The sequence below is a fragment of the Glandiceps talaboti genome, chromosome 5 (genome assembly GCF_964340395.1).
Source record: "Glandiceps talaboti chromosome 5, keGlaTala1.1, whole genome shotgun sequence".
Lineage (NCBI taxonomy): Eukaryota > Metazoa > Hemichordata > Enteropneusta > Spengelidae > Glandiceps > Glandiceps talaboti.
Window position 1 is genome coordinate 934,249 of NC_135553.1, and position 12,279 is coordinate 946,527.

The 12,279-nt window shown below is 38.0% G+C and overlaps 1 protein-coding gene across 1 annotated transcript in view; it reads right to left on the reverse strand.

Moving 5' to 3' along the window:
* Positions 1-12,279, reverse strand: part of LOC144435074 (unconventional myosin-XV-like) — a 57,004-nt gene that overhangs the window by 17,228 nt on the left and 27,497 nt on the right. The window contains exons 28-31 of the mRNA XM_078123621.1: positions 11,040-11,206; positions 9,193-10,608; positions 7,959-8,093; positions 255-437 (exon numbers count right to left, since the gene is read on the reverse strand). Of these exons, the coding sequence (XP_077979747.1) occupies positions 255-437; positions 7,959-8,093; positions 9,193-10,608; positions 11,040-11,206 (1,901 nt within the window). The remainder of the gene's footprint in view (positions 1-254; positions 438-7,958; positions 8,094-9,192; positions 10,609-11,039; positions 11,207-12,279) is intronic.

Here is a 12,279-nt window from a genome sequence, read left to right on the forward strand (position 1 = left end):
CAGATTGAAATTTTATGTAAAACCTAGGTGGTAGAATTCTACTGCAGGTACCGAGAATTGACAGCTAATCAGACAGATTGAAATTGTCCAATGAAGACATGGTGTATTTTTGAAAAAGCAACAATAATTAAAAAGCTAAAAACAATTTATAAGTACAGAACACTTTGTAGGACAGTAATTGCTCTAAATTTCTAAACACACATGTATAAATCTAATAATTCATAACTCATAGTAAATAATTCTAAGAATCCTACCTCTTTCCTAAGTAGTAATTGCCAACCAACTCTTGTGTACGTTAAGAATGGCGCTTGACTTGATGGGAAAAGTTCAGTTTTAACTCTCTCTAAACTTTCCAATTCAGTCTGGGTGAGTGTTCTTGTGATTTGATCTTCATAGGCCCAAGCTGTTTGAACTGGCACTGGTGGTGGCTGCTCATTCTATGATAGAATTATCAAAATATACTTTTAATATTCACATCTCAATTGACAAATAAATGCACAGCAGCTGCAGCTTATGATGTGCTGAAAACGTGAAACACCAAGCCTGCAGTGAGCCTGAAGATTTAGCATAATGCAGTTTACTACTGTAACAGGTGTACATAATATTGACAAGTGCTAGCATTTTTATTGCATACTTCTTGTTAACTACATACAAGGTCATACGAGGTCACACATTTAGAATAGTTACAGCTATGCGTTGTCTATTAGTTCAGTAGTTGTGGCTAATACTGCTGTCTCTATTATCAGTTATCATAACAATAATAAAGCAATTTAAAAACAAGTGCCAGCAGGATCTGTAACATTATCACATAGCTTTTTTTAAAACAAATTATTCTTTATTAACTTACAAGACTAGGATAACAAGGTTTAACAATTGTCAATAAATATACAAAGCCAATACAATAAATGATTCAAAACTAAAGAAATGTTAAGATAGATAAAACTAATTCTTAACTTCTATAAGTCTATATTTATAAGATCTTAGTTAAACTTTAAAGCTATTTATTGTCAAACCAAATATAAATCTTAGCACACTTTCTGAATAACGACAATTCTTCTCAACAAGACTGTTTTCATTTACACAATGTATTTTCTTTTGTATTTGAAAGATGTAATAATGAACTATTAGATCCATGGCAACACATTGCTTTAAATTTATATGACCAATATTTCAAAGTGTATGACTATATACACATTTTAGGTTTCTAGGACATAGAGCTATAAATTCTCTACATACAATCATTATACAATGTAACATGCACTAGTGAGACTATAAAATTATGTCAAATTTTAAACTTAAGACTGTAAAAGTGTAAGATACATTATGTTGTTCTGGATGGCACAAATGTTGTATCTTACAGACTATTTTCAAAATATGTTCACAAGATTGTGTTATTTTGTCCATTCAAAACAGTTGATTGCTGAGAAGAAGTGTATCAACTTATTACTAATAATATTATAATGTAAATTATAGTGTGCCTACAGATACATTTATGTGTACATGGCAGTGACATTCATTCACATCAATTTAACAATGGTTAAAAATATCACAAAAATTATCTACTGCACAATTACATTACATTATATTTTAAACATTACATAGCATTATACAAATTGCAAGCTTTCATACAGCATCTATCGTTGATTTGACAGGATTGTGTCTGTCCCTTATAACCAGTCTACATTGGATATTACAAAGAATACTCAACTATCAACACTAGCAAAAGCCCCACAAAAAGTACGCAGTACATAACTTCAATAGTCTGGGATCTACATCGGACACCATAAGGAAACCTGTGCAGCTGTTGTCTTTGTGTGGCAAAGGGATGGGGGAGGTCTATGTGCAGTGGTTTGTTGTGTGCGTTGTTATGACAACATGTCTTGCATGCTTACCGGTCTACTATGGACATGACTTTTGGTGGTAGTAGTAGTAGTTGTAGTTGTCATATTGGTCTTATTAGTAGCTAGATGATCAGAGTTTACAGAGTTCTGTTGTTTAGTTTGTTTAAGTTGACCGGTATCTACATAAATGTTAGTAACTTCATTAGACTGTGTGTTCATATTTGGGTGTCTTCCTGGCTTCACATACACTTCCTCCACCTGGTATCTTTGTGGTTGTCTAATATGTTGATACGCCACCTGGTCAGGCTCTCTAGTATGTTGAATAGTCTGTGTCTGTATGCTACCGTGTTGGTGTACTGGTGTGTGTCTGATGATATTCTGTTGATCAATCTGTGAATACACACTAACGTTGTGATTAGATTCATCATGATAGGTTGGGCTATCACGTTTGGTCTGTACACTAATACTCCGTTGATGAATAACTTGAAGAGAGGGTTGACTGTCACGTCTTTTGTGGCTCACATGATATTCTTCATTTGTTTCAATCTCTGTATTACGTTGATGACCATGTTTATCAATCTCTGGCTGTTTATCATTGGTTTGTACACTAATACTTCTAACAACCTGCATTTCATACACAGAATCTCGGCGTTGTTCTTCAACCTCCTGGTGACTTGTTTCTCTGTATGGTGTTGACTGTATTCCTCTGTCAACTGAATGTTGTACTTGTTTTGTTTGAGTTGTACGGACATCATTCTGCACTTCATACATAGTGGTCTTTGTATCGTTTCTGACTCGACGTTCTTCAGTCTGAGGGTGGCTTGTTTCTCTGTATGGTGTCGACTGTATTCCTCTGTCAACTGAATGTTGTACTTGTTTTGTCTGAGTTGTATGGACATCATTCTGTACTTCATACATAGTGGCTTTTGTATCATTTCTAACTCGACGTTCTTCAGTCTGAGGGTGGCTTGTTTCTCTGCCAATTCTATTTTGTGCTTGTTTAATATGAGTTGTAAGGACATCACTTTGTACTTTATACACATTGGCTCTTGCAGCACTTTTGTCCTCTTTTTGAACATACTTTGGTTCTTTCGGCACTACAGGTGTATTTTGTTTCTCAAACTGAGGCCAAAACACAGTTTCTTGGGAGACATCTTCATATGTATAAAAATCCTCTTCCTGCTGTCCCACTTCATCATTGGCATCATCTCTATCATGAAGAATTGCTACATGTACATCTTTCCAAGGTTGTTGTGCGACAGGAGGCTCTTCCACTGTTATCTGAGGTTCAATTTTGTATAAAGTACTTGCCTTGGTTTGTCGGTGATCAATATTGACTGCAATGTTTTGTCTTGGTTCCACCAATTCCCTCTGTGCATAGAACTCATCAACATTTTCATAGTGAGGTTGGTAAACCTGAACATGTGGTCGTGACTTTTCTGATACCCTCTTTTCATGGTATGTGTTAACATTTTCAGAGTGAGCCTGAATATGTGGTCGTGATTTTTCTGATACCCTCTCTTCACGGTATGTGTTAACATTTTCATAGCGAGCCTGGACATGTGGTTGTGACTTCTCTGATACCCTCTCTTCATGATATGTGTTAACATTTTCGTAGTGAGGTTGGACAATCTCAACATTTTGTCTTGGTTTCTCAGAGACTGTCTCTTCAAGATATTGGACTTGGTATGTTGTTGCTTGAGGAGGATTATTTTGAACTGTATGAGTGTGTTCTCTCTGTCTTGATTTGCTAACATCTTCAACACTAACATCTCTTTTTTTACGATTTTGCACTACTACTATCTCTTCGTTGTCTTGTTGCAAGGTGTGTTTATTTATGTTCTTGTTAGATGGTGGATGTACATTCCTTTGCTGTTTGATGATAGTATCTTTTAGCTGCTTTTCAAAGGTCTGAAAATGGGAGTCGAGATGCCTTTGTTGACAGATTTGTTTGGCTTCATTGATATGTTGTCGTTCTGGTTCATAACCGTTACTTGGGATATAGTCTTGTTTATACATATCTGTCATACTTGATGATTTTGCCTGTTTCTGTTGTCCATTGTCAATTGTTACGTCTGTCTGTAAGCGAGTCTCGGATTTTTGCTGTGTTTTTGTTTCGGTAGGTGGATTATCAACCTGAAATCTTACTTCATGTTGTTGATGTGTCTTCTTAACTTGTCCTGTCTCTAGTTGTGGTATTTCAGTCTCTGTATCTGTGTGTATTTGTCTCCGAGTCTGTATCTGCTGCTTTATTTCTGTTGGTTGCTCATCTGTCCCTGTGTTTGTGTCTATATGTCTGTGGGTTTGTGATTGATGCTTCAGTTCCTTTGGGTGCCTGTCTGTCACTGTATTTGTCTCTATCTGTTGTTGGGTGTGTGTTTTATGCTTGACCTCCTTTGGGTGCCTTTCTATCATATTTGTCTTTATCTGTTGCTGGGTCTGTATCTGTGGCCTAATTTCCCTTAATTGCCTGCCTGTCACTACGTTTGTATCTACACGTCTCTCTGTCTGTTGACTTATTTCTATAGGTTGTTTGTCTATCACTTTGTTTGTGTCTATGTGTGTCTGTGTTATTTCTTTAGGCTGCTGTTTTCTAGGAGCACTTGGTTGTTTGCCCCCAAGTTGTAGAACCAATTCACTGCGATATGTCTGTTTTATGGGCTCATTGTCTTGTTTGATATTTGTAGTTTGTTTGTTGGTTTGGAACTTTTGCTTTTGAATCTGTTGTGGTTTAATCTGCATTTTTGTATTTCTAAGTTTACCTTGTTCTAGTGCATGTGTTAATTGTCGTTTTACATCATCTTTTTGTCCGATTGGTTGATGTATGGGTTCAATTTGTTGATATGTCTTGGTCTGTTGTCTTAAATTTTTTATTTGCATGTCATTCTTATGACTCTTAGCAGGCTGCTGTTGTTGCTGCTTCTGTTGTTGCTGGTGTTTTTGTTGTTGTTGTTGCTGCTGCTGTTGTGTGTGTTGTTTTTCGTGTTGTGTGTGTTGTTGCTGTTTTTGTTGTTGCTGCTGTTTGTGTTGTTGTTGTTGTGTATGTTGTTGTTGTTGTTGGTGGTGGTGGTTTTGTTGCTGCTGCTGTTGTTGTTGGTAGTGGTGGGGTTTTTGTTGTTGTAAACGAGTGATTTTCTTTACGTCTTGGGCTTGTAGACTATGAGGGCCATTTACATATTGTATATTTCTACTTGTTTGATTGGCTGTTAGCAATTTATTTTGCTTTGGTTTTTGGATTACATGGCTTGGTGTACTAGCTCCTATTTGTAGTATTAATTCAGAACGATGTACTTGTGGTTTGGTGTCATTATTAGTGCTGTGTGTGTCAGTCTTCACCTTATGCTTAATATACTGCATGTCAGTTGGTTGTTGTAATTTGTTTTGTTGGGGTGTGGGTTGATGTCTGTCATGTTGCTTGTAGATCAGTTGTTTGCTGTTTAAGTATTGTGGCTTGTGCTGCCGTTCATCATATGTCTGTTGAAGTTGTTTGTTAGTTTGATGGCTTGGGTCAGTTTGTCCTCCTACATAAATAATTTGTCTGTCTCTCTGATGAGTGTTAGCCTGTGTGTTAGTGTCACCCAGTCTGTGTGATAAAGCTGGTGCCTGTGATTGGCTGTCCTTTAGTTTATTGATCTGACGGTCTGCATCAGTTTGTCCTTGCAAATATATGATTTGTCTGTTATCTCTCTGTTGAGTGTTAGCCTGTGTGTTAGTATCACCCAGTCTGTGTGATAAAGTAGGTGTCTGTGATTGGCTGTCCTTTAGTTTATTGATCTGACGGTCTGCATCAGTTTGTCCTTGCAAATATATGATTTGTCTGTTATCTCTCTGTTGAGTGTTAGCCTGTGTGTTAGTATCACCCAGTCTGTGTGATAAGGTAGGTGTCTGTGATTGGCTGTCCTTTAGTTTATTGGTCTGACGGTTTGGTTCAGTTTGTCCTTGCAAATATATGACTTGTCTGTTATCTCTCTGTTGAGTGTTAGCCTGTGTGTCAGTATCACCCAGTCTGTGTGATAAGGTAGGTGTCTGTGATTGGCTGTCCTTTAGTTTGTTGGTCTGACGGTTTGCATCAGTTTGTCCTCCTACATGAATATTTCGTCTGTCCCTCTGTTGAGTGTTAGCCTGTGTGTCACCCAGTTGTTGTGTTAACACAGGTGTCTGTGATTGGCTGTTCTTTAGTTTGTTGGTTTGATGGCTTGGTTCAGTTTGTCCTTGCAAATATATGATTTGTCTGTTATCTCTCTGTTGAGTGTTAGCCTGTGTGTTAGTATCACCCAGTCTCTGTGATAAAGCAGGTGTCTGTGATTGGCTGTCCTTTAGTTTGTTGGTCTGACGGTTTGCATCAGTTTGTCCTTGTAAATATATGATTTGTCTGTTGTCTCTCTGTTGAGTGTTAGCCTGTGTGTTAGTGTCACCCAGTCTGTGTGATAAGGTAGGTGTCTGTGATTGGCTGTCCTTTAGTTTGTTGGGCTGATGGTTTGCATCAGTTTGTCCTTGCAAATATATGATTTGTCTGTTATCTCTCTGTTGAGTGTTAGCCTGTGTGTTAGTGTCACCCAGTCTGTGTGATAAAGCAGGTGTCTGTGATTGGCTGTCCTTTAGTTTGTTGGTCTGATGGTTTGCATCAGTTTGTCCTTGTAAATATTTGATTTGTCTGTTGTCTCTCTGTTGAGTTTTATTCTGTGTGTTAGTGTCACCCAGTGTGTGTGATAAGGTAGGTGTCTGTGATTGGCTGTCCTTTAGTTTGTTGGTCTGATGGTTTGCATCAGTTTGTCCTCCTACATAAATAATTCGTCTGTCTCTCTGTTGAGTGTTAGCCTGTGTGTTAGTATCACCCAGTCTGTGTGATAAGGTAGGTGTCTGTGATTGGCTGTCCTTTAGTTTGTTGATCTGACGGTTTGCATCAGTTTGTCCTTGCAAATATATGATTTGTCTGTTATCTCTCTGTTGAGTGTTAGTCTGTGTGTTATTGTCACCCAGTCTGTGTGATAAAGTAGGTGTCTGTGATTGGCTGTTCTTTAGTTTGTTGGTTTGATGGCTTGGTTCAGTTTGTCCTTGCAAATATATGATTTGTCTGTTATCTCTCTGTTGAGTGTTAGCCTGTGTGCTAGTATCACCCAGTCTGTGTGATAAGGTAGGTGTCTGTGATTGGCTGTCCTTTAGTTTGTTGATCTGACGGTTTGCATCAGTTTGTCCTCCTACATGAATATTTCGTCTGTCTCTCTGTTGAGTGTTAGCCTGTGTGTTAGTGTCACCCAGTCTGTGTGATAAGGTAGGTGTCTGTGATTGGCTGTCCTTTAGTTTGTTGGTCTGACGGTTTGCATCAGTTTGTCCTCCTACATGAATATTTCGTCTGTCCCTCTGTTGAGTGTTAGCCTGTGTGTCACCCAGTTGTTGTGTTAACACAGGTGTCTGTGATTGGCTGTTCTTTAGTTTGTTGGTTTGATGGCTTGGTTCAGTTTGTCCTTGCAAATATATGATTTGTCTGTTATCTCTCTGTTGAGTGTTAGCCTGTGTGTTAGTATCACCCAGTCTGTGTGATAAGGTAGGTGTCTGTGATTGGCTGTCCTTTAGTTTATTGGTCTGACGGTTTGCATCATTTTGTCCTTGTAAATATATAATTTGTCTGTTGTCTTTGTGTTGGGTGTTAGTGTCAATCTGCCCTTGTGATTGGGAAGGTTGTTTGTCATTTAGATATTGTGGTCTGTGCTGATGTTGTTTTGTAGTTTGATGGCTTATGTCAGATGGTATTTGTAAGTAAATGATTTGTTCATTGTCTTGCTGTTGAGTATTAGTCTGTATGTTAGCATCAACCAGTTGTGGTGTTCTGGTTTGTATCTGTTGCCGGTCAAGTGTTACATTGTCATTCTGATGACTTGGGTCTGTTGGTAGTTGTATGTAAATGACCTGTTTGTCGTCTTTCTGTTCAGCATTAACGGAATGATTCAATGCTTGTGATTGGAAAGGTTGATTGTCATTATGAACAATGGTATCAACAGGCTGTATCCCTTGGTTTGAGTTAGTATGAGGGTACCGAAGTTGTATTTTGAGTTCACTGCGATATGTACGCACTTTCAACCTTGGTTGTTCTTGTGTATCATCAGTAATTGGTAGTACCTGTTTTAGTTGCTGTACATGCGTATCCTTATTGCGTCGTACATGTATCTGTGAACTGCCACTTTTATCAGATCTGTCACTGTCACCTTTCCACACCTTGCCACGCTGTATTTGTTGTGAGCTATCCTGTAGAAGCTGTTTAGTAGAAGTGAAAGAAGACTAATGCAATGTTTACCAGTTTGGAGACTTTATAAAGCCAGGCCAAGTATGTAAGGGTGTTAAAATGTTTGGTCCATTGTGGGCCGAGTGCTAGATCTCTGATACATCCAGCACTCTTCCTAGATCTAGTACTCTGGCACTCGGCATCTACAGTAAGCACCCTTACACACCTTGACAAGCGTTAATGAAGGTGCAAGTTCTTCAGTTTTGTGACCAATAGTTAGATAAGAAATTTCCATGGAAGAAAACAGTTGTTTTTTTCTGATACTGGAGTAAGCAGAGAAAACTGAGCAAAACTACCAGTACATAAACTTGACTGATTTACAGGTTTTATTCTATTGTCTTACCAAAACACTGAGAAAAAGAATGCAAAATGGCACTTAACAACAGTCTCAGTAACTGTGACGCAGGCAGGATATACAGAAAGACTTATCAGAAATGATAAGATGAAACAACAGATTGAAGTATTCACGAAGGTAAGGTAAAATAATAACATGCATTTCAAATGAAAATAAAATATATGGTCAGTTTCAAACAATAACATGCATATTAAATGAATGAAAATAATAATATCAATTTTCAAATAATAATAACATGCATATCAAATGAAAAAACAAAAGGATCAGTTTTGAAATAATAACATGCATATTAGATGAATGAAAAATAAAAGACCAGCTTTGAAATAATGACATGCAAATTAAAAGGAGCACAGTCACATGATTAATGTCAAAGGTCAATAGAGTAGTTGGATCATTTGTCAAGATATTCTTGTTCTATGTGTTATGAAAGGTGACATCACTTTGAGGGCAGTCAGTCGTCAAGACATAGACCCTATGTGTAAGGTCTGTGGTCAAGACAAATAATTCAATCTATTCTAATATATTAGGACATGACCCCAGCATTCTCTTGGAACAGTCAAAATGTGGTTAACGTAGTCTGCCAGACTTAGTGTGATACATCGTGACAGTTATGAATCAAAGTTTAACTTCATATCCTAACCTTCTATGATTCAAGCGATTCACCAAACAGGTAGATATTTTTTTGGCAAGTACAATTCTGTGAAACAAAGACTTACCTGATTTGATTTTCTTTCTTTCAATATTCCCTTTAATTTAAGTATAGTAATTGCCTCTTGATGAGTCTTCTTTTGCTGTTCCTGTATCTTTTCCAGAGCTTCACTATGCACTGAATCCTGGTACTCCTGTAGTTTCTCTAAGGCTTCACTGTGAATTTTATCTTCCTCATCTTCATACTCAAAGTTGTAATCAAGTTCATCATTCTCCCGAGGTGCAGGGGGTGGCGGGGGAGGAGGTGGTGGAGGTGGAGGTAATTCAGTGGTTGGAGATTTTAACGGTACTCCCTTTCCTTGTAGAATAGCCAAAGCCTGTGCATGAGAGTCTTCAGGTTTACGGAATGATGTCTGTTTTGTAACTGACGTGACTTGTTTCTTGACCACTGGCGGAGGCGGTGGTGGTGGTGGTGGTAATATTAACTTTTGCTTACTTTTCTCTTTTTCTTTCTGTACTTGCCCAACATCTGTTGTAACCTGTATTTCTGATTTGTACATTAAGGTTGTTGGGCGTTTGTGTACCGATTTCTTCTCTTCTGCACTGACAGGTTTGCCAGCCCGTTGTTTTATCAACTCCATTGTTTCACCATGTACGTCTTGTTCTGTCTTAACAACAGTTTTCACAATATGTCTTATTTCTGATGTTGGAGTTTCCTCAATATTCAATTTTCCTGGTAGGTTTTGTGGTCTTTCTTCTCCAGTGCCCTCTTCAAAATCTACCAGTAACTTATTGACATCAGCAAGGTGATGTTCTACTTCCTGTTTCTTTGGAGGCCACACTACTTTTCCTACTCGTACAGTTTTTGCTCGACTTGCATAGTTTTTCTTTTCTCCTGTTGGTATGACAACTTTAGATTCCTTGTACAACATGGAAGGGGGAAGGGGTGGAGGTGGTGGTGGTGGTACAGGAATCTCATTGCCATTGATTGTTTCCGTGGCTGGAGGTGGTGGAGGAGGAGGAGGAGGAGGTGGTGGTGAGGGAACTGGTGGAGGGGGTGCTTGTCTCTTCTTAGTAGCTCCAGATGCCGTTCTACTTATCTTGACGACTGTAACTCCACTATCTGTTGGTTTTAACATTGATGCTGAAGACACTGACTCAGAAGTTGATGGTGGTGGTGGTGGTGGTGGTGGTGGTGGTGGTGGTGCCTGTGGTGGTTCAGGGACCCCATTCGGTACAGCTTGAGATGTGACTGTTGGACCACTACTTGTAACAACAGGTCCATTCTGTGAAGCACCACTGGTGGATGGTTGTTGGATATCACCTCGTTCAAATTTACTCGCCATCTTAGTAACTGCACTACGTTTATGCATGGGACTTGCTGATACAGTTACATCAGAAGTACTTGTACTTGCAGCTGATCTCTGAGCTTTTTGTAATTTCTCTAACATCTCCTTCTGTTGCTGCATTTGCATCTGTTGAGCCTGATAAAAAATAAAGACAAAAAATGAGATATAGAGGCAGAGTATATGTCTGCTAATATCAAGAACAGCATCAATCATTGACACCACTCTTCCTATTTTTTTCACATTAGTCCGGGGGGGTGGGGGTGGGGGTGGGGGGGGGGGGGGTAGTATTTGTCATATTTTAACAGGTCATATTTCAATAATGTCTACCAAAATAATGAAAAACCATAAACATAGAGGAGGGCCTGCTACAATAGTCTAAAACTTAAAAGGTGAAGCCTATTATTGTCCAACATAATGCTGTGCAGTTAACACCAACGGTATAACAAAACTTAATAAGGTGCCCACTAGACTCCACAATAATGCTTGAAGCAACAATGGTTTCTTTGTTTATATAATGTTGTTAACATCTACACAGTAAATGCCATACTTAGAAAATATCAACTAACCAGTATAGTCTGTTGGTTAATGTAGGCTTGTTGAGCTAACAGTGCTTGTTGTTGCTGTTGATACATTTGGTTTGGATCATACGCTGGCATCATCATTGGTTGTTGTACCATAGTAGGCTGTATCATAGCAGGCTGTATCATTGATGGTTGTACTGCTCCATACATAGCTATACAATGTATGACAATAAAGGAAGGTTTTAAATAATTGTAGTGAGTGACTGCAAAGTTTTATTCACTCTTGGAATATAAAGCAATATGACATAAGAAATCCTACACCAAATGAGGTATTTGGTAGACTTCCATATCAGACACTCATTTTGTGCACTTTTATTCCACATGACATTCCATCCATAGACCATATTGTAAGGGAATACTAGTATCATAGTAAATCACACTTTTCAATTATGAAATACATGCAGTATCTGATTGAGTAAGAAACAACCTGTTTACAGTGCTGTTGAGATACATTGTTAGCCCTTCTATTCACTGGCTAGGAGGTACAACCAGCTAATGATGTATCTCAACAGCGTAGTAAACAGGCTAATGTACAATTTGCAGATTGTTATAACAGAAATATCACAGTTTTGGTCAAAATTATATGGTAAAGATATAAACTGATCAATATATTTCTGTTCTGTTCTATGTTTGTGATCTATGTACAAGATTTACAAAATATACTGTGAATGGTGGCATCACATAACTGCTTGCAGATAATTATTACTGAGATAAAATTTGTCATTTTTCCAGGTGTATTTGTCATAGTAATAAAACGTATTTGTCAAAAGAATATTAAGGAAACCAACCCAAGTTAATAAATACACTGAAATAAACACATTACTCCCTATTATCTGTATTAGTGCTTTGCCAAGTTCCTATTCCAAACATAGAGACACAAATAAATACATACATACATACATACATACATACATACATACATACATACATACATACATACATACATACATACATACATACATACATACATACATACATACATACATACACACACATACATACATATATACATACACACACACACCACATGCACACACACAAGCATGCACATGCACATGCACACAAGAATGTACATGCACGTGCATGCTTGTAAAGAAACAAAGAAACAGTAATGTGAACATTGCAATTGGGACACTCACCAACAAACATATCAAGCATGGATAGCATGGTGGGGACAAAATGAAATATGTGAAAAAAACATGGTCAGTAGGGTTGGCATGGAAAT